The 27,305-nt window shown below is 38.7% G+C and overlaps 2 protein-coding genes across 10 annotated transcripts; one reads left to right on the plus strand and one right to left on the minus strand.

Moving 5' to 3' along the window:
- Window positions 1–158: 158 nt before the first annotated feature.
- On the minus strand, window positions 159–15,432 carry PRIMPOL (primase and DNA directed polymerase). Of its 5 annotated transcripts, none has more exons than XM_031607638.2 (13): window positions 15,229–15,428; window positions 10,872–11,056; window positions 9,757–9,848; window positions 8,707–8,848; window positions 7,325–7,472; window positions 5,077–5,367; window positions 3,276–3,438; window positions 2,151–2,245; window positions 1,480–1,566; window positions 1,298–1,406; window positions 909–991; window positions 779–825; window positions 159–526 (listed from the first exon to the last, which is right to left on the minus strand). In XM_031607638.2, exons 2-13 carry the CDS (start codon window positions 11,049–11,051, stop codon window positions 239–241), a joined length of 1,725 nt encoding a protein of 574 aa, XP_031463498.2. In that variant the 5' UTR covers window positions 11,052–11,056; window positions 15,229–15,428; the 3' UTR covers window positions 159–238. The 5 variants fall into 5 exon arrangements, with proteins under 5 accessions (XP_031463498.2, XP_089995004.1, XP_089995007.1 ...); XM_090138878.1 differs by lacking the exon at window positions 15,229–15,428 and adding an exon at window positions 15,030–15,210; XM_090138881.1 differs by lacking the exon at window positions 10,872–11,056 and having other exon boundaries at window positions 8,707–8,843; window positions 15,229–15,427.
- Window positions 12,023–27,072, plus strand: CASP3 (caspase 3). Of its 5 annotated transcripts, XM_090138883.1 has the most exons (9): window positions 15,519–15,562; window positions 16,724–17,000; window positions 18,155–18,294; window positions 19,715–19,807; window positions 21,198–21,322; window positions 21,787–21,915; window positions 23,741–23,916; window positions 24,362–24,479; window positions 25,612–27,072. In XM_090138883.1, exons 4-9 carry the CDS (start codon window positions 19,734–19,736, stop codon window positions 25,836–25,838), a joined length of 849 nt encoding a protein of 282 aa, XP_089995009.1. In that variant the 5' UTR covers window positions 15,519–15,562; window positions 16,724–17,000; window positions 18,155–18,294; window positions 19,715–19,733; the 3' UTR covers window positions 25,839–27,072. The 5 variants fall into 5 exon arrangements, with proteins under 5 accessions (XP_031463504.1, XP_031463502.1, XP_089995011.1 ...); XM_031607644.2 differs by lacking the exons at window positions 15,519–15,562; window positions 16,724–17,000 and adding an exon at window positions 12,023–12,155; XM_031607642.2 differs by lacking the exon at window positions 16,724–17,000 and having other exon boundaries at window positions 15,436–15,523.
- Window positions 27,073–27,305: the final 233 nt, after the last annotated feature.

Below are 27,305 nucleotides of genomic sequence, written 5' to 3' on the forward strand. Positions count from 1 at the left end.
AAGCAGCCTTCATGAAGAGTTTCCAGCCCAGTCGTCTTCAGGCCCTTTGATCTCTTTACACCATTTAATCTGTTCTCAGGGTTGCTTGTTTTTAGCAGTTACTAGTGTTATTGTCTAAAAGCTCTAGAAAAGTGCTTTTGAACTACATCACAGTATCTTTCACTGAAGGCATGCGATACCCACGCTGTATTAAAGCAAGCTTTGTTGCTACTAGTCTGTTTGCTAGCCAAGTCCATGGTTAGCTGTTCTCTTTGTTACAAGTGTCTTGTTTCCATGACAATTCCAAAAGAACTTCATCAGGAATTTCTTCTGTGTCGTAACCCAGGCTATCATCTGCAGCTTCTGCTAACTCCACATCTTCAGCACTTTCTACCAAATAGGCATCGTCACTTGCACTGTCCCACTGAGTGTCTTGAGATGTGTGTTTTTCTTGAGAGGCTGGGCTGTCTGACAAACCCGCAGGGTTGGAATGTGATGTTACTACTTCTGTGTTCTCATGTTTCTCTGTTACCGTATGATCTTCCTCCTTTTAGAAAAAGAACATTCTTTATTCCATATTGCTAACTGAACTCTTGCAACTGTTACATATAATGAATGCTATAGAAAGCTGGCCAGCAAGTTTCCAATGAGTTAATTTATTGTCATACTACCCCATGGAAGCCTGTTTTAATACTAATAGGAATGTGTTAGTTTTCAGCAAGCTAAAAATAGTGTATTTTATATAGTTTTCTTCTAAGAAGGCTTTGCTTTTAGCATGTTGATAAGACAAAACACATACCTCTATGAAAAGAGAAGACAAACATATCCTAGGTGGCAACGGAAGACCTAAAATCAAAGATAAGGGGTTTCCTTGGAATCTTAATTTTAATTAGTGTTAAATACAATTGCTTGGCAAACAAAATACATACTTTGTGATTTAAAGTTTTTTTCCCTGCAGACCGGATCGTGGCACTTCTGATACCAGACTTCCTTTTTTAGATCTACCAGAATCCTATGAATGAAATAATAATTTTGGTTTTACTAACATTATGTAAAGGAAATAAATATACACAATGTTGAAACTCTGAAACTAAAGGAACAGGTTTTGTTTGTCCCCAAATTACTGATATTGGTTTCACACCGACATGTGGCTCTTACATCACAAAGTAAATTTAGGAGGAGAATTGTACCCTGACAGAGTAGGAGAGCAGAAATTTTAACAGATGAGAATTTGAATATTTTTATAGAATTGCAGCTGAGCAGAAAAATGTGTAATAAAGCTGATTTGAAGTGAAAATTGAATAGTTAAAGAGCATACATGATGTTGTTACTTCTGTGGGCTCTTCCAATATTTTCACACCAACGATAACCAGAAATATCATAAACAAGTATTTCTTCCCCTGAGAAATAATTCCATTGCCTTATCCCTGAAAAAGAAAATTACTTGTTTAAAAACACTGCTGCTGAATATTCATCTGGAAATAATGGCACAATTGTTACCTCCTTGCACCCCGTCTTTATTAATCAAAGAACGAACAAAACGATCAATCTCTGGATACGGTGAATCCTGATAGCCTTCCATGGACTCTATTTAAAAAAAAAAAAAAGCCACATATACAGAATGCTTCTATAATTACAACATAGTTGTAATGTACTGTTATATGCTATATAGATCATAGGCACAAATCCCACCCCTTCCTTACATAAAAGCAAGGGTTAATCCAGTGATCATTTTCTATAGAGCTTTCTTCTGATTTTTAGTGAGGTTTTCTGGGGCACAAGGGTTAGAGAAAAGAGCCCTCTCTTAACTCGTGCTCTCACTGTGCTATTCTGAGTATCCAGCACCTGCAACCACATGTGCAATAGCAGCAAACTGGTACTTGACATGGAATGGCAAGTAGAGACCTCTCCCAACCACCATCAGCAAGAGATGGAGAACTGGGACAGAACATGACTGCTTGGGGATGAAGAGGGAAGGTAGGTGGCATTCGGGCATTGAAGAGTGCAGGAGTTGGTACAGATCAGTACATCCCTACTCTGCCTTCTGCAGAAATCTAGCTGAGGAAGAGTTCTCATACAAGCTATCAGGTGTGAAAGTCATAACACATCTAACTTAAATGTACATTTGTGTTTGTGCCCCTTCCCTATAGAACAGAAAAGGCTTGCAGTACCTCTAGTGCTTCTGGTGGTTTTACTGTTTAAAGAAGCAGACGTCTTTATCTCCTCTTCTAGAAAGCTAGATAGAATTTTTGTATCATCTTTGGATCTGAGCAAAAGAGAGAATGCATAGCACACTATGATATAACACAGCATAGTATAAGAGAACAGCCCAGGGCAACCAGCTCTGGGTACCCTGTCTGAGTGGAGGGGTTGGCCCAGAAGGCCTCCAGAGACCCCTTCTAAGGTCATCCATTCTTTCATCTCCCCTATGCTGCCTCTCACTGTCCCTGCAGCACTTTTGGATGCTTGCCTCTGATGCTCAGCAGAGGGCAGGGTTTACTCCTTCAAAAAGCCAAACTTGCCTGGCAGAAATCCCAGGAGCCAGCCATTTAGAGACTAATGGTCCACGCTCACAGAAGTATTTGCTCTAGGTGTAATACTTGAGCATTTTGAAAAGTTTCAGCTTTATTTTTCTTTCCGTTCTGTCTGCACTGAACTGCCCTTCCATCTTGTTAGTTCTGAGTCAGCTGATTACAGAAGGCTAAATTCAATTCAGCAGAAATTCTCATCCATATTTATGACATATTCAGCTGATTTCTGTGATATAAATACAATATATGGTTTGTGCTATCAGGCTATTGGCATCAGTTCAGGAAAATGAACACTTAAGAAAATGGAAGCAACAAAAAACTTGTTTTCATAAAATTATACAGAGAGATACCATTTTAACCCTCTTTCTGTAACAGTATTTTTACTGGGATCAGTAAAATTAAGCTACAAGTCACTGTAGGGCCAAAGATACCTGGGGGTTAGATTAGAAACAAAAAATTTAGATTATTATATGATGTAGCAACCAATCTAAGGAAGTGTCTGTACCAAAGGGGAAATCTGGTGTGCAAGTAAACATGTACAACAATCTTTTAATTTGTTAGCAGACTTTGGACATCTGAACGGAAACTGAGTCTTGAGATTTTTTTTTTTCTTCAAAGCCAGGGAATTCCAGGAAAAACAGCAGTGTAACAGTATTCACGGATTACCTGCTTGTTCATAGCAGTTGTTCGTAAGTGGTATAGGAGAAAAATCGCTGAAATGTGTATGTTAAAATATTTAAAATTCCACTAGAACTAAACCATTACCTAATGTTGCAGACCAAAGAGGAAAGAAAATATGCCTCCTCCAAAGAAACGTTCTCTTCACAATTAGGGATAAACTTATTATCCTCTGCTATTGTCAGAATCACGTTTTTTCCTGCTTTTGATGACTTATACATCCGGAAATTTCTGTTCCTTGTGTAAACTCCTGCAGGAAAACAAATACTTCATAACATAACAGTGCTTGCTAGGATTTACTTTATATTTGTAAATAAAACAATTTTTCTGAGACCCAACTGAGGGTTTAAGAAATGGATGAAAACTGGTTTCAGCTCACTTCTCACAGAAGAAAGATTATGCAAACACACAAATTCTTATATCATACATAAGACATTCACCATTTCCACATCAGCATCGTTCTGACGTTATCACTGCTGAAGGTTTCTCTTCAGCATAAAACATGATTTCACAATAATTTTGTGAAATACCACTGAGAATATAAAGCTACAGTTATTTTAATCAGATATGACATCATGCTTAGCAGAACTTGCTGTGTTCTGCATAGCAAATACGACTTGTCTGAAGTATGTATGAAGTGTGTATCAAGAAAATGTAATTCCAGTCTCAAAAACAAACACAATTAAAAAGGTAAACATCACCTAATCTGTCTCGAGCCTTATCAGAGAGGTGGGGGCTTTAGTTGTGGATTGCATTTAATTTGCATGAAGCAAAAGGAACTAAAAGCTCTACAATGTCATATGCCTTTCTATCACTGCAGCCTTGTGCTGTAACTCAGTACTCCAGCTAGTCTGTTTTAGCTTTGCAGTTTTGTGTTAGGTTGGTAGCATAAATATTAAAGATAGTTAATTTTGGGGACTAACACCAAATCCTTAAAAGGTGGATTGACACAGTGAATGGCCTGTTTTCCTTTAATTTCCATTCTCTAATTAATATCTCAAAGGAAATTTAGTTAGTAGATGTATAAAGCGATCCTGAATCAGTAATAGAGAAGCATAACAAAATACCAACTTTGGGACTATGTTTCAACAGATCAGATGTACTCAAGATGTACTAAAGACTAGCAATAGAAATGATTCTGTGTATTCCATTAGAAGAATTTGAAATCCAGAGGGGTTTTTTAGTGAAGTCTAAGAAAAAAAATGATAATTCTTCCTATACATAAATCACTGCAGTACAAAAGTGTGCAAAGCTATTTTCATTTCACTAAGGGCAAAGATTCTAGATTATAAGGGTGGAGGAGGGTGGCAATTTCTAACTTCAGTTTGACTATGGGTGTTGTGCTCCTAAAGATTATTAACATTTTAATGCCATGAATAGGCAAAGAACAGGTGGGGCATGAAGTGTCCAACCCTAATTTCTATTATTCTGTCATCAAAATCTAATAGCTGCCATTCCAAACAGAGGAAGACATCTCAATTCATACGTGTATAACAAAACAAAACACCACACCCTTAATGCTTGCTCTATAATTAAGCAGTTTCTAATTCAACTGAAACAATAACAATATGTCAATTCAATCAAATAGGAGCAGTGAGTCCTTTGGAACAAAATCCATTAGAGCTGCACAGCGAGTATTTCTTCAAACTGTTGAACAAAGAAATTAAATATAGTAAATATAAAAAGTTCCAAAGGTCAATAATTTGTGATTCCCTTGAACTACGATGTTTATGATTGTTGTTTTACCATGGATAGTATTTGGTTTAAATTCTGAACATTAATAAAAAACAAGAACAATCTTAACAATTCTGTTATCAAAGATTAAAGGTCTGATTGCTTAACTGTTGCTGCATCCTAAAGTAGGTTTAAAAGCACTTCTTATACTTACCTAGGTCCACAAAAAGTTGCTTGTCTCCTTCTTTGTTATTTACTATTAGAAAAGAAAATTCAGAGTTTTCTCTATGGTATGATGTTTCTGTTTCCTTTCTTTGGTCAGAAATGGCTGGCCAGCCTTTGGAGGCATCTTTGACTTCAGTGAAGTTTGTAAGAGAACCATCTAACTCAACTGTTGGTGCAGAACACTGGAAAATATATCCTGTTCCTCCTTCTGCAATGGGAGCAGTGACGTTACTCTCCATTAATTTTATGGCAGGCTGCAAAATGGTTTTCACAAAGTTACCTTATAAACAAAACAAAACACAACTGTATGAGTCAAGAAAATCTTAATCGCTCTTGTGCAAACATTTTCAAAACAGCCAAGATGGAAGTGGGTGCAGCTGTTTGGGTTTTTTTTCATCTCCTGGATTTTGCTAAGTTGTGGGTAGTGAATAAGGAAGCAATGCTTGGCAAGAACTTATACCAATTTTTTTTTTCTTTTAAACATGAGAAAATAAGCAGTTTTGTGTGTGCGTTAAATATATCATATGGCTGCTATCTTTCCCTTTGCAATTTTACTGCAGAGAAAGAGAAATGAATTGCTTTGGCAACCATCTCATTAGAAATAAAGAAAAATAATGAAACAGAAATGCATAGGCTGTCACTGCAGTTTTCCAAGCCAAGATTCTGAACCAAATTCAGTCTCGGACAAAAGAGCAAAAATGAAACAAATATCTTTTGTAACTTTCAAATGTTTTCCCCTACCCATCACAACATCTGTACTGTTGCAGTTATTACACGCTGGCAGTCAAGGCCTCATTTTTAATACATCCTTCTGTGCATGACTCCTGACAAAATGCTTGAGATATGATATTATCGAAGATGAGGTCATTCATTTTCAACAACAAACTATGATAGATTTAAAAACATTTGAACGTGTCTTAAAATATATATTAGCTCTTTTAAGTTAAATATTAGACCAGAATCTTCCTGTTACATTGAAGAATACATATTTTTTCAGGTAGATTATGTGAAGTTATTTTTATGAAACTGCATTTCTAGATATTTCCTACCACAGAGCATTTTGCATCAAGTACGAAGTTAGTTTTCAGATGGGTTTATACAGTAGGTTACTAAATTGCATTAATGAAAAGTCTGGATTGTAATATTACTGGTAACATGCGTGAGTTTAACTGACAGACTGCAATTATAAAATGCATTCATACTGCGACTCCAACATTTGTTGAAAAGGCAAAGGCCTTTTTAATAAGAACATATATAATTCTCTATATATTTTAGACTGAGAGTAAATGTCAAATTCACTTAACAGTCGAGAGACAAAACTCTTAGCTAATGAGCTAGAATAAATAGTTTAAGCTTCTACTGAAAGAACTGACTAACACAATTTAGTTATCAGGATCACAGGCTAAAATTTCTGCCATACCAAATTACTTATCATCCATGTGTTACATAAGAATTTTCTAGTGGCACAGGAATTAAAGACCATACTTCTGAAATAAACATTGCAATGATCCTATTCAGCTTCTTTGTGTTTGTTGCTGTTGCTATGGCATCATGGAAGAAGTAACCGTTCTCTGTCACATTTGGGAATGGCAGCCAATATCCTAAGCAAGTTGCTAGTAAATTCAACAGTCTGTTTACTTTGCCAAGTGAGCTACTCCTCAAAGTTTTACTGACATGGATTCTAGTGCTCCTAAGAATTAAAAGAATTGTTCTGAGACAATCCTGACCTGGCAATTTTTTTTTGTGTTGGAGTTGCTCTATCCCAGGAAATCCCAACTTCCATCAATTAAAATTGCTTTCACTTTCTCTGAACCATGTTTATATGCACCAGTGGCTTGAAGCCATCTTTGTCTTGGCTTTCTGATGCTGTGCAGATCCCAAACCAGTTATATTTACAGCCTTAACTTTAATTGTATATTAAAGACTTACATTAATCTGAAAATTAACTGATTATTGTAGAATAATTTTCAAGCCAAATAACAGTCCTGCCAGTAGTTTTATAAGTAAAACAGAAACACAAAAAAAGTTATGTTTTTACAAAAATAATCATAGAAAAAGCAAGTAAAAGATGAGTTGAGGAATAATGACACTTAAATAGCAATAGTCCTTTTTTCTGAGATGATATTTGTTTCCACATACAAATTAAGAAAAATAAATATTTGAATGTCAGATGGCACTGTAAAGACTCAAAACCTTACCATTTATTTCTAGCACATAAGGGAAAAGAACACACTTACCAACATGAATGTTATCCTTAAATACAGTCTTGCAGGGTAGGAATATTAAGTGCCGACTAAATTTTTCATCAGTGCTGGAATCTAAATTCAAGACATCTCTGGCTGAGCAGTTAACATCATACAGTTCTTTTAACTTCTGGCTGACAAGCTGAAAATTACATGGACATCAGTTTGGCTATTTTCTCTAGTATTTTGAAAGTGGAGTCTGTGAAATCTAACACAAATGTAGACTCGGGTTTTTTTGCCTGTCTTTTTCTCTCGTTTTGTGGCTACAATTAATTAACTCAGAATATACAAAAATAGAACTCTATGTTCGGTGCATATTATACCTTTTTAATTGAGAAAATCACTAGCAGCAATAAGTTAAGCAGTTTTTCAGGTCAAAATCTAATGTAGTGCCTCTATCCTCATTCCCCCCCCTGCCGCCCCCAAAACAGTTCACACCAACAGCTATGCACACCCACTACAATCTAAACATTTTTAGGACTTGGATTCAGAATCGACAGGTCTGGAAGCTTAACTTTATAGCATCTCATGTCCCCCCAGTAAATCCCCAGATCTCGTCCTAACCCTACAAATCTCTATGTTTCAGAACTTATCTAGAATGGAGTACAACCTTCCAGATTCTATGTCATTTAAAGGTTATTTACAAAGGAATGGTCTCAATCACCTTTCTTTCCATTCTAGCTAGAGACACAGAAGCATCGGAAGTCTTACAAATAAACAGCCACTGACAAAGAGATGTTGTGTTATGATGGAATGTAAGACATACTTCTAAGAGCCTGCTTTATTTCTCATTTTGCAGTTGCACTGGGTCTCATTTTCCAATCTAATTTGCAATAGAACAGAAATTTGCACTATTTAATGGAATTGCCAGTTAGCAAACATATTTAACTTTAGGTATCAAAACTGATGAGTGCAGTCACCTGATTGTCTCTATATCATTACCTAAATCAACTACAACGAAGGTGCCTAAAATTGTGAGGATTTCGTCTGAGCTTTCATGTGACTGCACCTGATAGCATAGGGAGTGATCTGAAGAATATTCAAATGGAACTTTTATTGATGCTATTCTCAAGAATAACTAAAACACTCGTTCACTTTTACAGCTTTGAAGTGCCAGAGTACATAAAACAATCTGCAAGCAAATTCATAACAGTAAACCTATAGTGAGTACAAGCGTTCCGAAACCATCATGCTCTAGCATGAAGCAGGCAACCTAGGCTGTAATTAAAATGTACTTTTCACTTCATTAAAAGTACCCGCTAGCTCTGTAATTCTTCATTTTACTACAGAACAATCAAGATGAAGTGCTAAATACTTTGGTATTAAACCAAAACCAAACTCGCATTAGTCTACAGCATGACTGTGTTCCAGTTTACCTCAATTAGCTTTGCAACCATATCCTTGCCATCGGCACCAGGATTTGCTGCTTTGTAGAACTCCAAATCAAAATAAAGCTTGCAAGCATCTTTTTCAGGAATTACTTCATAGCAATGCATAAGACTTGTTTTATAACCTTTGCTAAGGAAAAACAAAAACAAATCACAACCTCTCATGACAAACATTATAGATACTTATCAATTGCAAACGTGAATCCCACAAGTCCTAAACGTTCTTTTATTTTTCAGTCAACCACTCATATTCAAACCAGTAATGGCTCTTTAACGCTTTGAAAAAAAAATTAACTAACTTCAGAAAATTTACTGATATTTACCTGGTCTAGAATGAGTTTAAGTTTGGAAAGTATTTCCTTTCCCACTCACATCCCCCCAAGTCTTCCAGTATGTGCTATCAGCAGAAATGGTGTTGAGAATTTAAGGAATGATGGAAACTACAGAAAAAAAAGTTCTCATTCATGTTTTAAGCACAAAAAAAAGGGAGGTTACATAGACCTTTTCTTTCAACTAAATCAAATATTAAGAAAAATCAAATCTTGTTTTTAAATTGAGAAGAAAAACCCTCGAGTCTACATTTATACAAACATTGACTCTTAGTTGTCTTTTGCTTTAAAACCAGGTATTTTAATGTAAAACAAAGATTAGAAAAAAATGTTCAGCACATGATCCAATTGTCTGTATCTGAAACTACATCATGCAAAAGCAAGACAGTTGGTAATTGGACATTTATACTAATACCAATTTCAGTTGAAATAGGACTAATCATTGAGATATGTTTGTGTCATTTGTTGACATGATCCCTAAAGAAAGCTGACATTCAAATCTACTGTTTTAAGTTCGGTGAGTGGAATCCTTAATTCACAGGAAATAATGGCTGACTTCAACTCAAAGGGAAATTGAAAATCACTGCAGAATAGATAGATTTGTCGTTATTAAGATTATTCCTATGACCAAGATCAAACCTTAGTCCTCCAATTACAGTTCTGTGACACTTCACCAGTAAAGTATAGAGCATTTCTTTCAAATACTTACGTGTAATAATGCCAAAGCTCCTTATATGTAGTCACGAGGTAAAACCTCTGTCCATTTTGTGTGTTCTTTTCCAAGGCAAATACATGAACATCCTTTTAAAATAAAAACAGATTTTTTTAATTTTTTAATTTTTTTTAATTTTTTTTTTATTCAGAAGGCTTCAGAAGTTCCTATTTGACATTCATTTTTTGGTCAAAAGTTAGTAAATACAAGGAAATTCTAAGTAGTAGATCACTTATCCTTTTTCAACAGAAGTAGCATCTGTTTTTAATTAACGTCATCCTCATTTTATTTACATGAGTGAAAACAAAAAGTTTTTCTTTGCTGTGCATCAATATAAATTCTGTAAGTCCTTTTTTCCTGATCAAGGAAGTGCAAGTGCATGTAATTGGAGGAAGGCCAGTGTCCTGACAGGACATCACTGACATGATGGCAGCATATGGCATATGGCTGTAGACCCTATGTCACTTAGATCCAAAAATGGAAATCTGAAACCAAAACCAAAACACCACCACAGCTGATACAGTGAAAGTACACTCAGGAAAGCAAGCCATCAGGATTACTTGAACACGTAATGCAGCAGAGGAAGATGATACATTGCATTATGTTTCTTTAGAAGCAGCAATTTGAAAAGTATTAAATGCAGAGAACTGGAAAAGATGCATTTTGAGTAATATATTTATTTGGATCATTACTTCACAGCATCTCATCTTGTTACCCTGATGGTAGTAGAGAGTTGTATTGTTTGTCTTTTTGTCTCTGACTCTTGTCATTCCCTTTTTCTTCCTCATTTCTGCTTCTCTTCCTATGCAACTCTCACTTCTTTCCCATTCTTCTGCCAAACCTGAAATCTTTCTTCTCTTCAGAAAGAAGAAATGATCACTACCAGGTTACCAAAAGCTACTTTTCCTATTAGAGGTTAACTCCAGGTATCAATTCTTATGTTCCAAGTAGTACTTAGAGCTATCTCCAGAAAAATTAAAATAATGATGTATCAGGACTGCAAAAAAAAAAGAGATATTGCAATGTGATAAAGATTTCGTTGTTCACCAAGTTTTTCAGTCAAGTTCAACCTTGAAAGCACCAAAGAGCAGAGATATTCACTAACGATTTACCTCCTTGCAGGTTTTCACAAATCTGAAAGCTTCAGCCTGCCGACAAAATAGTTTCCAAACACGGGATGGCTGAAAAGGTTTGGACAGTCTTGGTTTATAAACTGTAGGAATAGGGTTTCTTTCATAGTAAGACGCTAGTTCTTCAACTTTCTTCACTCTTTCTTCCCATTTTCTCTTCATTTCTCCTAAAGCAATTACAAATAGATCACTATCAATTTTTGTGATTCACTTCTAACTTTTTTGATACTCATCATTGCTTTTGATTCTTTCTCTTGTTGAGCATACTTTATGTAATGACTAGGAATAGACAATACTCCAAATCAACACCTAAACTTGCCTATGATTCTCCTTTCAACATTAAATACTTTCACACAGTTTTGGAAAATGATTTATTTTCCTAATAATATCGTCAAAGATTAACACAATAGATGTAGTAAGGGAAGGCCTAACAAGTTTCACTTTTGCTTATGGAATGGTGTTAATACATTCCTCCTGAAAAAGTATACAGAGTGGTTTAAAGCAGCTAAAAACAACACTAGTAAGGAGTGAAAAAAAACTATTACTTCTGCTTCCCACTTGGAGAAATAAATTATAAAATTGATTTTTGTGGGAAAAAACATCACTTGGGTTCTTGATAATGAGATTTGAGTAACTCTAGCTCTAAGCTTCTTTATTCTCAAAGTAAAAAAAAATTGAAATCCAAAATAAGTGCTCCATTACTTGATGCCAACCCTTGCTATCGCTATTTTCATCTGCTGTACAATCTTACACTCTATATCCTGTCTTGCAGATTTAAAATAGCAATCCTGTCTGTTGTGAAGAAACAGCACGTGATGCCGTAATGCTCGCTATCACGCAACCTTTAAACTCACAGTCATATAAGTAATCCAAATGCTACTAAGTAAGGTAGTAAAGCAGAATAAGTACATTAACATAACACATGTATAATTATTTTTAAATTTTATTAGCTATTTTTCTGGGAAAATCCAATGCCCCTCAGCACTCCTGCAAATGAATAAGAGCACTGCTAGGAAAATGTGAAACAACAGTGTATGGGGACTGTTAGGTCATGGCCTGAACCAGTGACTGAGCAGCTGGCGAGGGGGTGTAGCCAGCCCTGGGAGCACAGGTGGAAGCAATTCACTTGTGTGACTGGCAGGCAGCAGACCCTGGCTCCACCCCTCCCTAACTTCATTTAAGGGCTGGCAGCCACAAGGGAAGCATCCCTACTTGGAGGTCATTTCCTTTGGAGTGCTTGGTGAGCCCTGGTTCTTCAGAAAGGGGGTAAGTGATTCCTTCTTTATTACTGAACTCTAACTGCTACCTTTTTTGGGTTTAAAGCAACTACATCTGTTGCTACTTTACAAGCAGGAAGAGGAAGTAGTAAAATAGAAAAAGAAAACCTACAAAAAAACTTGGAAGTATATTTTCTGTTTTTCCTGGCTCAACCACTCATAACTACATGCCAGCTGCAATAGAAGATAAAAAATGAAACTAGGTATACTTGGAAGCATTCAATTCAAACCTTTAACAAGATGCATCCCCCAGGTGAGTTTACACATCTAAATATCCTTGTGGGCCTCAAAGCCCAAATGTTAGGTCTTCTGAATCCCCCTTCCAAGTTTTCCAGAGTAAAGTTTCCTGGTTACCTGTGTTTTGATAGCTTAGTCCACTCTAAATAAGAGTACTAATTTCATGTATGAGGTCAAACATGTCTACAGATGCTACCAGTCTGCTGTCATACTAATTTCCTCTACTCCTTTCCTTTTAAGGCTATTAGTTTCTTCTTTAGAAACAAAAAGAGAAATCCTAACAGCAGTCAGCATTTCTGAGAAGTAAATCCTTGATTTCACTTTGCTGATAGCCCTGCTGTAAATGAAGTGGGTGCCCAAGCACAGCAGACATTCCCCCTGGATCAGAACCTTCCCATTAGGTGAAGAGGGAAAAAGCTCAATCCCCTTAATTTTGTGCTCCTTTTCAGCTTCCTGTTTAGATTAGTATGCTCCCTACCAGAAACAGCTGCCGGGGTGTAATCTGAACCCGGGCAGAGGTTGATGGCTCTGAGATCTATTGCTGTTACTTCAGTCCAAACAATTCTTAGCTTCTCAGCAGTCTAACCTGTCACGTTTTTCCTAGCATGTACACTTATACCTACAGACCAGCCAGACTTCTGGGCTTATCAGGAAATTCCTGCTTTCTTTTGGTCCTTTTACTTCTGTCCAAGAAGTAGAAGGAAGGATTATTTTTAATTCACTTGCAAGAAAGAAATCTTCTTAGCAGTGTGTGGTGGTTTTGATTCAGCAGAATGATAGCAAGAAGATGCTGATAAAATATATCTGGTGGGAGATGACTTAACAGATGTGCTATTTCACTTCCCCCCTTTGATGAAAGACTATTTCTTTAATTGATGAGAACACTAGAGTTCTTAACTGTTTATACCTTAGCCTTGTGGTGTTGTTTTTAAACAAGTGAACTTGCCATTTCAGACATGGCAACCTTTTCCTTCCTACAGAGGAAGGATATGCATAATTTTGTCACGTGTAACCACTGTTCTTGTTAACTAAAACTCAAAATCTATTATGCGTATGGACAAAACACCCTCCACACCTGCTGGGAAATGAAGTTCAGACATGCAAATCAGCCACTGCTTAAAATAATGCCTTTTGTTTACATTGGCTTCCTGGCCTGCATGACTCAAGCCATGTAGCTCTGTGGTGGAGCGCATATCACTCAACACCAAGAAGTTCATCCAGCCTTGGAGGAATCTACTAGATAGCTTTCTCCATAGTGATAAACTTCTTAATGTGTGTGGAGAACAGTCTTGATGCTGAGCTGACCTGTGGCACACTAATGAATGCAGCTCATCTTTCCTCAGCAGTAACAAGGAACATCACATAGAATCATAAAATGGCTTGAATTAAAAGGGACCTCAAGGATCATCTAGTCCTAAACCCTGTGCCACAGACAGGGCTGCTAACTGCTAGACTGAGTGCTAGACCAGGCTGCTCTGAGCCCCATCCAACCTGGCCTTGAACACCTCCAGGGATGGGGCAACCACAGCCTCTCTGGGCAGCCTGTGCCAAGGTCTCACCACCCTCTCTGGGAAAAACTTCCCCCAGTATCTAATCTAAATCTTCTCTCCTCTAGTTTGAAACCCTTGTTCTATCACCATGTGCCCTTGTAAGAAGTTCATTTTCCTCCTGTTTATAATGTCCCTTGAAAGCTGGAACAAGGTCTCCCCATAGCCTTCTCTCCTTCAGATTGAACAAGCCCAGTTTCTTCAGCCCCTCTTCATGGATGAACTGCTCCATTCCACTCAGCATCCTTGTGGGCCTCCTCTGGATCCTGTCCAAAAGTTCCACATCTTTCCTGTGCTGGGGGCCACAGACCTGGATGTAGTACTCCATATTGTCCCTCTGCATTCTGCCCTCCTGAGGTCCTATCTCTTCCCTCTCCCTGCTGGCCACTCCTCTTCTGATGGAGCCTAGGATGCTGTTGTGCTTCTGGACTTCAAGCACACACTGCTGGCTCATGTTAAGTTTTTCATCTATCGGTACCCTTAGGTCTTCTCAGCAGGACTACTCTCAAGAGGTTCTTCTCCCAGTGTATATACATAGCTGGGATTATCCCAACCCAAGTGCAAAACCTTGCTTCTGGCTTTGTTGAACCTCATTAGGTTTATGTAGGCCCACCTTCCAAGTTTGTCAAGGTCCCTTTGGATGGCATTCCTTCCTTCTGCCAAGTTGCCAACTGCACCTCTCAGCTACACTGAGTTCCTAATATGAGGACTAGCATCTTCTACAGATAAGATTCTGGGATTTTTGCACAAAAGGCAGGATATCAGACCTGGTGACGGAACCTCAACAAGTAGGATGAGGACCTATTTTGAGAGGCTGGAAACTTCCTTTCTAACCCTAAGCTTATGCTGACTCTGGCCACTGAGGGTATGAATAAGAAACTAGGAAGGTGACCTGGAAGGTGATGATGGAGTTGGAACTGTTGCACAGATTGCAAGTGCTATCGCAGGAGGTGGGCACTGAGACGCTCCTAGGGATGAGCTCAGCCTCCACCTGGGGATCAGCTGTACACTTTCCCAGTTTTTATCACGTAACCTTGAAAGATGAACCCACGTTAAGTGACAGTCCTGCTCTGACCCACCTCGGTACTTCTGTATTTATTTAGCGCCCTGAAATCACGGCAGCCTCTCTTTGGCGAGGCTCCTTGCAGCTGCCTTAAGGCTTTAATTTTATGGGCGTCCGTTCTGGCAGTCAGAAGCGCAATTCCTTGCAGCAGACGGAAGCGAAGCAGAACGCGAGGCCTCGCGGCGCGGGTTCGGACACGGCCGGCGCGTACTTACAGCGCAGAGCCCAGACTTCGCCCGCAGGCAGCGCGCCGAGCCGGCCGCTCAGCCCCACCTCGGGTTCCGCCGCACGGCTGCCCGCTACTCGCTCACGCCGAGCATCACCGCAGCGCTACCGCTCTGAAGCACGGGGACGCGGCCCGGCCGCCTCTCGGCGTCCCGCGCGCTGCCGCCGCCGGCGTTCGAACGGCGGCCGTTGGGAGGCGGGGCCGGGGTCGCGGGGCGGGGCTGCCTGCTGCCGGCCCTCCGGCCCCTCGGCGGCGGCGCGGCGGAGCGGGCAGCGCCGGAGGAGGTGAGGAGGCGCGGCGGAGCGGAGCCGGCTGACCGGAGGGTGCGGTGGGAGCCGCGCAGCGCGGCCCCGCGGCGGCGGTGCGGGTTGAGGCGGGCGGGGGCGGGGCGGGGCGGGCTGCGCTTTGTTCCAAACGCGCGTTCCGCCATGGCGGCCGCGGGGAGCGCGGCTGCGGGAGCGTTGCCGCGTGTGTATGCGGGGATAAAATACCCGCTTTCAGTCTTTAGCAGTCGCGCAGCTGTGTGTTTGCAATCGCGCGCGGTGGAGAAGCGTGCCCCTTTGTCGCCCGTAGGATGCGTTGTACGTTGCGGTTTCTGTTTCGGACGCGCGCTTTGGTTGCGACACGGGGCGCTTTGTAGCGGCTGGCGGGCACGGGCTGAGCTGGCTGCCCGGCTGCGGGCGCAGCTGGCAGCTGGAGGCGGGTCAGACAGCGGCTGCCCTTCCTCCCTCGGAAGCTTGGCTGTTGTTCTCGTTGCTGGATGGCTTGCGTTGTTCAGCGTTCAAGCAAATAGTGCCTTGGAGAGAAGAGAGCCACTCCCTGCGCTGATCAGGGACATCTGCAGCTCCATGGGGTGCTCACAGCCCCCAGCCTGACCTCGGCTGTCTCCGGGGATGGGCATCCACCGCCTCTCTGGGCAAATTTGGAGCTGCTTTTGTGGCAGCAGTGATATATACGAAGATCTGAGGACAGTAAGTTAATCCAGGCTGTAACAAACTACATACAGAAACTTTATCATCTCCCTATCAAAACAAAAGCACAGAAACAACTGCATTTAGAGCAAAATGTGCTTTTGGCTTCATTGCTGTCCAGAAGACACTGGTTGTTTCTCATATCTTGCTGAGCACTGTGCTTCTTTCAAGCACCTTTCTTGCCACATCGTACAGCTCGAGATCGCTGTAGGGTTACCCTTATGCCCTGTATCTTCGTCTCACGGTTTGTTTGCTTAGTTTGTATGGCTTGAAACAAAGATATTGTAAAACAGGTCATAAAAATAGGCTTCCTGAGATCTGCAGAACATACTCTGCAAGATTTTAAAAAAGGCTGTTGCTTGTTCTTGCTGCTTGATTTTTTTTTTTTTTACGTTTCCTTGTGATTGAAAGCTCTTCTTATGCAAGCTTTCAGAATAGGAGTATCAAGGAGCAGAATAAGTTCTCTATTATTTTTTGGAGCATTGTCCTGATTTCTTTCCCTGTCCCTTTTAGCATGAGATCATTCTCCACAGGGAAATGTGAATTCTGCTTGACAGAATATGACATCATTGCATTACCTCGGTTAGGATGAGGCAATTCCTCATCCATTTGAATCAGCATCGTCCTGCAGGGAGCATTGCTATCACCCTGACTGGTGCTTTAGAGCAGAAAGCATGCATTTGCGTGCCTAGCAAGGAAACAGGTCTCTCTTTGTGGATGTCTCTTGCTTTTTAGAGAAGTACAAGTGACTTGGTGCATTGAGGCATTCAGAAACTCACAAATGTTAAAGGTGAGTTACAGATTCTGCAGATGAAGTGTACGTATTTTAAATGGCTAATGTAGAATACCAGGCTTTTCTGCATACTGTCTCCAGCTTCTTTAAAGACACTTTGACAAGCTCCACTCGAGCTGCCGCTGAATGCAGTAGACTTTAATGCTTGATTAAACAATTGAAACTGTCGGTTAGAAGTTAAGCTTGCATGTGCTATAGTAAGACATACTTTTGTAGTATGGTACTACAAATTGTGTTGTGGAGCAAATAACTGTAATTCATTATAATCCAATTTGACGTCGGATCAACAACAGCAATTGTTAATTAGGGCTACAAAAAAGTCAAGGAGATGCCTTAATTAAAGGTCACTTAGTTGTTGAATATCGTTTTTTATTCGTACCGTTTGTGACAAATGTTGATATCTGTGGTAGCAAAGCATTCAGTTGTTGCAGACCATGTTAAGTCTTAAAGTTGCCTGTTGAAGTCTGCAGCCATTTGCCAGGGTTATTCTTGTTGCTGCTTATTGAAACCAGTCCCTAATGGGATGCAGGGGTTTGTTTGGAGCGGCCTGATAATCCACTTGCCCTCTGTAACAATCTCAAATTCACTCTGTAGGCCAGGGAGTCAAAAGCTGTCCCCATACTTTGGCTGAGTCTTTCTGAAAGTGGTCCTTAGTAGCCCAGGTTGGCTCATGCTATGGATGAGGTGTGACTACATCTCAGCTGGTCATATGTTTGCTAATTTACTCTGCCTGGGCCCAGCCCTTAAATGCTGTCATGCAGAGCTTCACAGGGCCAGAGAACTGCAGAAATACCGGGGCTGGAGCAGGGGGACATCGGGCATTCTTCTCAATGACAGCTGTTCTTGCCAGTTCCCAGCAGTCACAAACTCTACAGTTCACTGCAATTGAAAAGCAGAGAGTTCTGTACTTGTGTTACCCTTTGGAAGCCTATGTCTTTTTTCATGTAGGGAACTTCTAAGAAATTAAAACTTTGTAGTTAGGCAGAGTGAATCCAGATCGTGGTGCTAGGCAGGTAATTTCAGCATTATCAACCGAGTTCCTGCCTCATGATATTTAAAGTACATTTCTAACATATAAACTGATAATACATTTTATGAGTTTTATTTCTAAAATAACAGCTTTTTTGATGCTTCTGTAATTTGGTTTTCAGGAGATCTCCTACATATTATGATATAGTTCTCAAGTCTGGGATCGTCTTATGAACCATATTTCTTAATTACATCAGTGCTTCAAGATACAGAGAAACAGTATCCAGAATAACCTTGGAAATCTTTTGGAGATACTAAAATTGTAAGTAAATGTCTCTTAAGAAACAAGGAAAGAGAAGTTCATACATACCCAGAATAGTGCTTCTCATGTGTTGGTAATTGCTGCCACAGAAAATATGTGGTCCCAAGGATATTCCAAATAATACACCACAAATATAACTAAGAAGATAGCAGACAATAAAATGATAGTACAAGATGGCAAATTTAATTGTGAGCCTCACATTATGAACCTTTGCCCTAACTTCAACAGAGACTGAATAGTATTTCTAGTTAGCCTGGTTACTTATAGATCCCAGTTCACCATAGGTCTGCCTGCTCAGCAAGTTTTGTTAAACTTCTTGCCTTCCCATGCCTTGTCTTTTTCTTGAGGTCTAAGCATTTATCCACTTCTGAGTCATTATTACTTTGTCATGTGCAGTGATTTAATTTAGTCCTTCTCTGAATCCCAAGTTAAAGATAACTTGGGTGATGGCATTAAACTAGAAGGGGAGATTTACATTAGACAATGGAAAGAAGTTGCTGGGGTTTTTTTTTTTGTTTTCATTCAGAGGGTGATGAGGCACTGGCACTGCTGCCCAGACCTGTGGGTGCCCCATCCCTGGAGGTGCCAAGGTTGAATGGGCCCTGGGCAGCCTGAGCTGGTGGGGGGCACCCAGCCCATGGCAGGGATTGGGGCCAGGGGGGCTTTAAGGTTCCTTCCAAATCAAACCATGAACTGCAAGGAAGGATCATTGCCTTTAAATTGATTTCTGCCTTGATATCATTCAACACTTTTTTCCCTATGCACTGAATTGAGTAGCAGTCCACAGTGCAGAGCTCATTCCATCAACTATTTAAAGTTGTGTTGTTGCATTTTTTTACATAATTTAAATTGCAGTTGGTTTCACTGACACTGATGAGAATTAAATTTGAATTTCTCCATCATAGTGAGATACAATGATTTAAATATGACACAATATTCATAGTGTTAAAATGTCAGTAAAGCATTTAGGAATATTTTTAACGTTTTGGAGATTACTTTAAATTTCTTTGTCTTTATTTTGCTTTTCATGAGATCTACGCTTTTTCTTCCAAAGTTGTTTTGGAATGCAATAATTCAGAAAAATATTTACTGTTCTTCTTTACAAGACATGTAGAGATTACTGAGAAATGCGTATTGTTGCCTACTATTACTAATATCCTTAGGCTGAAGTCGTTCTGTGTGAATATTCCCTTTGAACTTTCTTGTTTTCTCCATAGTCTTAAAAAAAACAAAAACAAACCAAACAACTCTCTGTGCAGAAGTTTAAGAAAAACTAACAAAACGATGAATTAATGGTTGGACTAGATTATCTTAGTGGTCTTTTCTAACCTTTATGATTCTGTGGAAAAAAATAAGCAATCTTGAAGGTATTACGCTGCATGAAAATTGTCATATGTTTCTGTTTGCTTGTGTTTTCAAGCTGGTAATCAAGAGTCATAATGACTGACATAAAAGATGGACCACGCTCAGGGGAAGATCTATCAGATGCAAAATCTTTCCCTGGTTCCAAAGGGTAAGTGAGATACTTTGGGCTTAAGTTCTCAATGTAAGTGGTGAGGAATCTTGTGCTGTAACTGAAGACAAGAGCTGTCGAAGAGATGCTATTAAAAAAATTAAGCTTTCAAATATGGTAAATTATGTTAATCATTAAAAAATATATATATTAAAGTTGTTGTGCTGGGTTTGAAAGTATACCATTTCTGACAAAAGAGGCTATATGTATGAACAAGGAACTAAAAAGCAGGATACTTAAGGTGCAGTTAGATATGGGTTAGCGGTTACCAAGTCATTAACTGTTCTTGAAAAGAAATTTCTTTGTCTTAACCCAGGCTAAATGTTCACACCTTTCCTTGAACCTTCTAGATCTTGCTGGAACTCTTAAACTGGCCTTCTGTAGACCTATGTGTGCAGAAGGACTGGTGCAAGGGGAATTTATAGCAGTGGGAAGGAAGATGGGCAGTCCTATTTTTCCTGGTGACATTGTTTGTTACATTGGTGTAGTGCTGTGATCAGATTACACCTTCTCTGGGAAGATAATTTCCTTCTGAAGTCATTCATTCTAGTGCTTTAAGAGTCAATTTAGCAGCATTACAAACTTTTTATTTGTAAAATACAATGTGATAGCAGGCCTCAATCTTGTAAACACTTGCCCACATGTTTAAATGAGGCAGACTTGAGCATATGTTGACTGTGTAATGTTGGAAGCAGCTTCAGAGTCACAGGAGGTGGTGTAGTTAGTGTGCACATTGAGGCAGAACTACAGCTATGTCATTTTCTAGCTTTTGAGTATTTACCTGTGAAAATGTAGTGGTATTACAGCTTTTGGGTGAAATTCATATCCAGGTTTGGTTTAGAGTCTTAGAGTGAATCTTGCCTCCAGGTACATAGCTATCAAAAGACAATAGTAAACAAACAAACTAAACCAAACAAATCCACAATTGATTTGTTATTTGTTTGATCGTTGGTTTCCTTAAGGTAATGTTTAAAATGTGTTGTTATTCTGTGCAAAAACATTATCGTTTAGAGAGTTTGTCCTTGATGCTTTCAATTTTAAGCTTGCTATAAATTGCATAGAAGATTACAACAAATACAAATTACTTCTATTTATGTTTGTTTATTTGTGTATGTGTAGATTTAATGGAACTTGAATCAATCATATTATTTGGGAGCATAACCATACAACGCAGTTTCATGGGTTACTTCAACCTCTGGGCAAATGCGATTTTCATCAGTCTTACGTCAGATCTGTACTGATTTTTACAGGCATCACTTCCATGAATCAAATAGCAAATCTTATCACTTTCACTCATTTTCTTAAATAGCCATTTACTTATTTAGATACTAAGAAATCAGAGAAGAGAGAACAGAAATTAATGCTTGAAGCTTGTCTGATTTGTGTACAGAATGAACTTGCCTGCTAGCAAGTCTGTGGACTCTGGAATTCTACCTGATGACAGTTACAGAATGGATTATCCAGAGATGGGAGTCTGTGTTATAATAAACAATAAGAACTTCCACCGAGACACTGGTACTGCCTTCAATTATTACTTTTTTCTGTATTTCAGATAAATTTGATGTATTATTCTTCAGAATTAAATACACAGTCCAGTTTTGATTGCATTCTAAAATTAAGCGGTTTGAGTGGATTGGATTCATTTCAGTGTATTTTTCTAAATATGCACGGAGGGAGTAGTGTGAGGAAAAGCTGATTGGCAGCGTGCAAACCTGCCATGCCTTTTAGTCATGACTTGTGTAACATAAATAAGATAACTTTCTCAATATAGGTAGGTATAAGTAATAGATAAATATATGAAATAGGTACGGGGGGGATGGAGTGTGCATGTATAATAGCACGATGTTTTTTTCTTAGAGTGGATCTGGAGTAATGGAATAATATTCTAGACTGATGCAGATATAAGAAAGAAAATAATTTGGCTCAATCAGAGTATGCCATTTCTATCATAACAAAATAATACCTGTCTTTTATGCTAGGACTGTCATCTCGTTCAGGCACGGATGCAGATGCTGCAAGTGTCAGAGAAGTTTTTATGAAGCTGGGATATAAAGTCAAGCTTAACAATGATCTTTCAAGCAGAGATATTTTTAAGCTATTGAAAAATGGTGAGTTCAAGTATGACCAGAATGTGTGTTAAGTCTACTGTTTCCAAAATCACTTCTACTACTTAAATCTCTTCTTCTATGGTTCTTTTACAGAGTATTTCACACCTCCTTATTGTTAAAGAGAACATACATATCATAGTTCCTATGTTAATTCATCTTTGCTGCCTCTCCGTCTTCTGTGCCATGACTCTGTGTTGTCTCAGATTCCTTTCTCATCTTCTAAAGGGCTGGAAAAACGGGCTGAAATTTAAATGCAGGATGATTTATTTTCTGACATTTGGATCACTGAAACTGTGAGCTGAAAAGAAACCTGCTTAATTGGGTAGAAGGGTTCTGGGCAGTGTGGTCCAAGAGGTGTTCTTATCAGGGGATCAGAACTATTATAGTTCTGTATGTGGACTGAATTACTCCTTTAGAGAAGTAACTCATGTTTTGTTTGACTTGTGATGCAAAACAGTTCTCTTACAATTGATACTACTGTTTGTGTTGATCTTATTTGCATTTAATACATCTGGACTAGTAAATTAAATGGTGCCTTGAAGTGTTCTGTTGCCCTGAAATAGTCAACTCTAGTAATCTGTTGGAAGGTACTGTGGCACGCTCTCAGACTGTTTCTGGTAACAGTTCAGCAGTGAAAGTGTTCCAGGGAAAACAGTAAATTAGTCTGCAGCAATCCTGTTTTTTAAATGCATATGCTTGCTAGTGTAGATTTGGCTATTTAGTGCCAGTTAATGGCACTTAATGGCACCAGAGAAGACTCTTAGGCATAGTTAACTTGCAGCTTATCTGTTGACAGTAGTTGAAAGTGGTAGGTGACACTCTCTGATGCCAGGCTTCTGTCTTTCCTGTGTTATACATAAGGCATCCAAATAGACGGTGTAAACTGCGGCCTAACAAGAGATTCCCAAAACTAGCTTTTCTTGACTCTTATAGAAGTAGTGCTTGTCCATAGATTATAGAAGTGCCTGAGCATGCGTTGCTTGACAAAAATAAAAGTAGTTCAGTATTTTCAGAATAGAAATCCAGTATTTCAGCAAGCTGTAAAACAAAAGATTTCAGCTTTTGGGACTCTGGTTTTCTATCTACTAACTCTTGCATTTTCTTGAAACTCCCACTCAAAATTCCTTTTGGATCCCTTCTTTTAAACCTTGTTTGTATCTTTTCGTACACTTAAAAGAATCATTTAATCATCAAGAACAATTCCCACAGTTTCAGGCAACAAAAAACATAGTAGAACACGTTTTCTGTATCTTTACATACCACAAGATGAAAAGCTTTATGTCTTGCTTAAAGGTCTGTAAGTACAAAACTCAGAAGCCTGAAAATTCTTGCTAGACTTTGCTTTTAGAAGGCAAGAGCAAAGGGAAAGGTGTGATGTGAGTAGCTAGGTCCATCTAGCACTAACAATTTTCATACTGCAGTTGGCATGTAATCCAGTGTTGAAATGTAAAGAGAAACAAGACTTCCCTGTCCTTTCCCAAAACTCAGAAGTTCCTATTGACCATTACCATATAAGTGAGGTGCATCATTTGGAATCTGAGATAGTGTGCTGAATCATTACTCCCAACTCACTTTGTTGATTCACCATGTTCATAGCCATTTTTTCCATGTGGCCACGTTCTACAATGGATAGGATTGGCCTTAAGTTTAGGGTTTTCTACGTCGGACCTTATGAAGTAAAGCACACTGGCTCCTTTTATTGGATGTGAAAAGTGTTTAAGGTTTCTAGATCTGGAAACAGTTGTTCCTAATGAGTTCTGTCACGTAAGAAATACACAACATTCAAAGCTTCTTGGGGAGTGCAATAATTCTCTTTTCTTTCAAGTTTCTGAAGAAGATCACAGCAAACGAAGCAGTTTTGTTTGTGTGTTGCTAAGCCATGGCGATGAAGGACTTTTCTATGGTACAGATGGCCCTCTTGAACTGAAGGTACTAACGAGCCTTTTCAGAGGCGACAAGTGCAGAAGTCTCGCAGGGAAACCCAAACTCTTTTTCATTCAGGTGAGCTACAACTGAACAGTGATCATCAAATCATAAAAATACTTCAAAAACAAATTGCTTCCCACAAGTTACAAGTGCAAAGTAGTTATTCCTAAAATTGCTTTATAGGGATTTACTTCTAGAATAAGATTCCCTTCAGGTCTTATGATGAAGTAGACTGCCCTCGTAGTATTTGTAAGAGCTGAAATCACCTTAATTTGAATTAAGGTGATGCAACATTTTTCTAAATGCTAGCCAATATTTCAGTGAGCTTCTGAATCTACTTTCATATGAATATCCATTCTAACCAAACAGTAGTTAATATAAATAAATGCTAGTTATTTTTTCTTATGAGTCTTACTGGTCTAATCATCTTCAAAGCTGAAAATATTACAATATTCTTATCATTACGGTCATTGCCTTTTTCTCATTTTTTTTATTGTCCATTTTTCTTTCCAACAAATAGGCCTGTAGAGGGACAGAATTAGATTCTGGTATTGAAGCAGATAGTGGACCAGATGAAACAGTGTGTCAAAAAATACCTGTAGAAGCAGACTTCCTGTATGCATATTCTACTGCTCCAGGTGAGAAACTTGCAAAGAAAATCTTTGTTGCTGAAATTGTATCTGTGTTTCTGCTTGTACTGATACTGGCAGTTTGCAGTGTTCTCCGTTCAGTGGCTGATTACTCTGAAGTTTCTGATTTTCTTTGAAGCACTTGGTACTCTCAATTCCCAGAAAAAAAGATCATTATAGGTCTTTTTGAAATGTTAATCTGCTGCAGGTTGATTTAATCTGAGTTGTGCAAATAATTTGCAACAGGAAAAGAAATTAATTCTGAAAGAATAGAGCAATTGAACATCTATACGTGTGTATATATTTATACATACAGAAATGGTGATAAACATCTAAGTATTATTTGGCTGTCAGCTCTATTTCATTCAGCCTAAGTGAATTAGTGGTGACAGGACCCTTAACATGCCCATTACATTATCAGTTTTTAGAAGTAAGGTCTAGTCTTCAGTTCATGCTTTTGGACTTGAAGATAGTGACAGTGAAATCTGTTTTGCCTCTTGGCTCTCATTGTGCTGTCACTGCTCCTGCAATGTGTATTCTGTAATGAAATAATAAAAAATTAATGTGTAAGAGCAGAAGATAATTGTATAATCAATGAATATACAGATATTATAATTAAGAAATATACAAGGGAGTTTGGCTACGCAGGTTATTACACCAAAAGAAAAATAAAATAGAGGGCTTACCCTTGTCCTGGGCTCACTGGAAAACTCCAAAGGAGGGATGTCCAGAAGACATCCTTCTGCACTGGTAGTCAGCTCTTAAATGGGTCTAGGAGAGGTGGAGCTGGGCTCCACCCCTTCACCTGTGCTCCCGTGGCTGACTCACTGCTCACCTCAGGTGATCAAACAGAGGTTCAGACCGTGATTCAGCAGTTCCCATGCAATAGTTCTCCTGTCTCTTCATTTTTTTTTACCTACTTAAAATTTTCTCCCATTAGAGAAAAATAGATGGTTAAAAAAATCTTTTGGGTTGAAATTTGAAGGGACTATTAAATCTCGACTTTGTTGATTAGGGGTTATATTTGTTTACTTTAAGACCTTCTCTGCTGTTGGGTATGTTGTGTCATTCTGTAACTGCTATCCTGTCCTGTGTCAGAGGCTGCTATGCCTGATCAGCTTGATCTCTTTGTCTTCCACAGGCTATTACTCCTGGAGGAACGCAGCTGAAGGCTCCTGGTTTATTCAATCTCTGTGTAGAATGCTGAAGGAACATGCCAGGAAACTTGAACTCATGCAGATTTTAACTCGTGTAAATCGCAGAGTGGCAGAATATGAATCCTGCTCCACTCGACAGGATTTCAATGCAAAGAAACAGATTCCATGCATTGTGTCTATGCTTACCAAAGAATTTTACTTTCCTTGCTAAAAAAAAAAAAAATTGCACTTTGCAATTTTCAGGTTTTTATCTGTAATTTATACACTGTTAGTATGGAATACCACTTTTAAGTCTGAATTACTGTTCACTGCCATATATGGCACAAGGAACTGTCTGAGAGTTGGATATGTCCGTTATTAGAAGAAAACCATGAATGGCTAAGGTAGAAATGCAAACCTGGTAGGTGAAGCACAGGAAAATTTGAACATAATAAGAATTTGGAAAAATTATGAGGAGGAGACTGAAGAGAAGTCACATCACTTACAAGACCTACATGGTGCTACGTTTCACTTTGCAGAAGGAGCAGAGAAAAGAAACAGGTCTTGTAAATGTTTTGGTTTCATATCTTTACCAGTAGGAAGAAGATTCAGAATGGGATCTGTTTGCAATTATGGTAATGTGATGGTAGTGTCATTACACATTTCTTCTTTAAAAAAAAAAAAAATCAAGTTTTTCAAGCTTAGGTTATAAGGTAGCCTAAACTACTTGTATTACTTAAGATGTAAACTGTGAAAAATGGCCGTTTCATTTTTTACATATGCTTAGGAGGCATCGTTAGAAGTAAGTTCATTTTGTCTTGATTATTTTGTAATTTTTTATATGGAACATTAGATGAGGTAATTTTATCAACACAGTATCTAAGTACATTTATATGTTTAGCCTTGAAGCTGAGTAACTAATGGACCAGTCTTCCCAAACGCCTTTCTTTTGCAACTCCTAGGGAGAACTTTAATACTCTTGGGGCACGTTTGAGGCCACAAGATTCAATGCAAAAGAAAATCTGCATTCTGAAAAGCCAGCTCTCCTCTTTCTGACCCTTAAATTAGAGTGGTTCTGCTTTCTGCAGATGTATATACCACGTTTGATCTTTGCGGAAGCCTAAATATGGTGGTACCAGTGAAATTTTCTTGTCTGCTATCAATTGGGTTAATTACACATGTCTTTTAAAAGAATTTAGTACATTAATGAATAGTGAATATAAGTCTTTTAGTTTTGAGTGGAATAGGCTTTTAGAAAATTGTAAAGCATATATGCTTTTGGTGATGTTTCAGCTTGTGACAGTCTTTTGATGAACAAAGGCATTGGTGAATGACCACAAGGGACTTGCAAAACAAGACTTAAAATTCTTTGTATTGTGTAGCATAAATGATGTTAGCGAATTGATGGCGTCTTCCAGAGGTGTTTGGATTTTTTTTAATTAAACTTTGTCACCTAATTTATATAATGCTTTTCTATATGTATTATCTGTTTAGGATCGGATCAATTACATCCCTTTTTCTCCAAAAAAAAAAAAAAAAAAAAAAAGCATTCCCTTTTCTGCTTTAACACCAGAAGCTGAGAAGCTTCTTTAAAGCATTGTATACATGATAGCCAGGTAACAAGGGGAGGGAGTGAGACATGGGGATTAAAGGTTTAAAAGTTATGTAGGTGAGGAGATTCTAAGCATTGTAAATGGGC

This window comes from Phasianus colchicus, chromosome 4, assembly GCF_987193195.1.
Source record: "Phasianus colchicus chromosome 4, bPhaCol1.hap1.1, whole genome shotgun sequence".
In the NCBI taxonomy this organism is placed as follows: Eukaryota; Metazoa; Chordata; class Aves; order Galliformes; family Phasianidae; genus Phasianus; species Phasianus colchicus.

Coding starts and splice junctions, on each gene's coding strand:
- PRIMPOL (XM_031607638.2), bottom strand. CDS start 11,051: ATGAAGAGAAAATGGGAAGAAAGAGTGAAGAAAGTTGAAGAACTAGCG. Junction 7,473..8,706: donor TGGTTGCAAAGCTAATTGAG/GTAAACTGGAAC, acceptor TGTAATTTTCAG/CTTGTCAGCCAGAAGTTAAA. Junction 992..1,297: donor CACAGAAGTAACAACATCAT/GTATGCTCTTTA, acceptor TTTCATTCATAG/GATTCTGGTAGATCTAAAAA.
- CASP3 (XM_031607644.2), top strand. CDS start 19,734: ATGACTGACATAAAAGATGGACCACGCTCAGGGGAAGATCTATCAGAT. Junction 21,323..21,786: donor GAACTTCCACCGAGACACTG/GTACTGCCTTCA, acceptor CTTTTATGCTAG/GACTGTCATCTCGTTCAGGC. Junction 23,917..24,361: donor CCAAACTCTTTTTCATTCAG/GTGAGCTACAAC, acceptor TCCAACAAATAG/GCCTGTAGAGGGACAGAATT.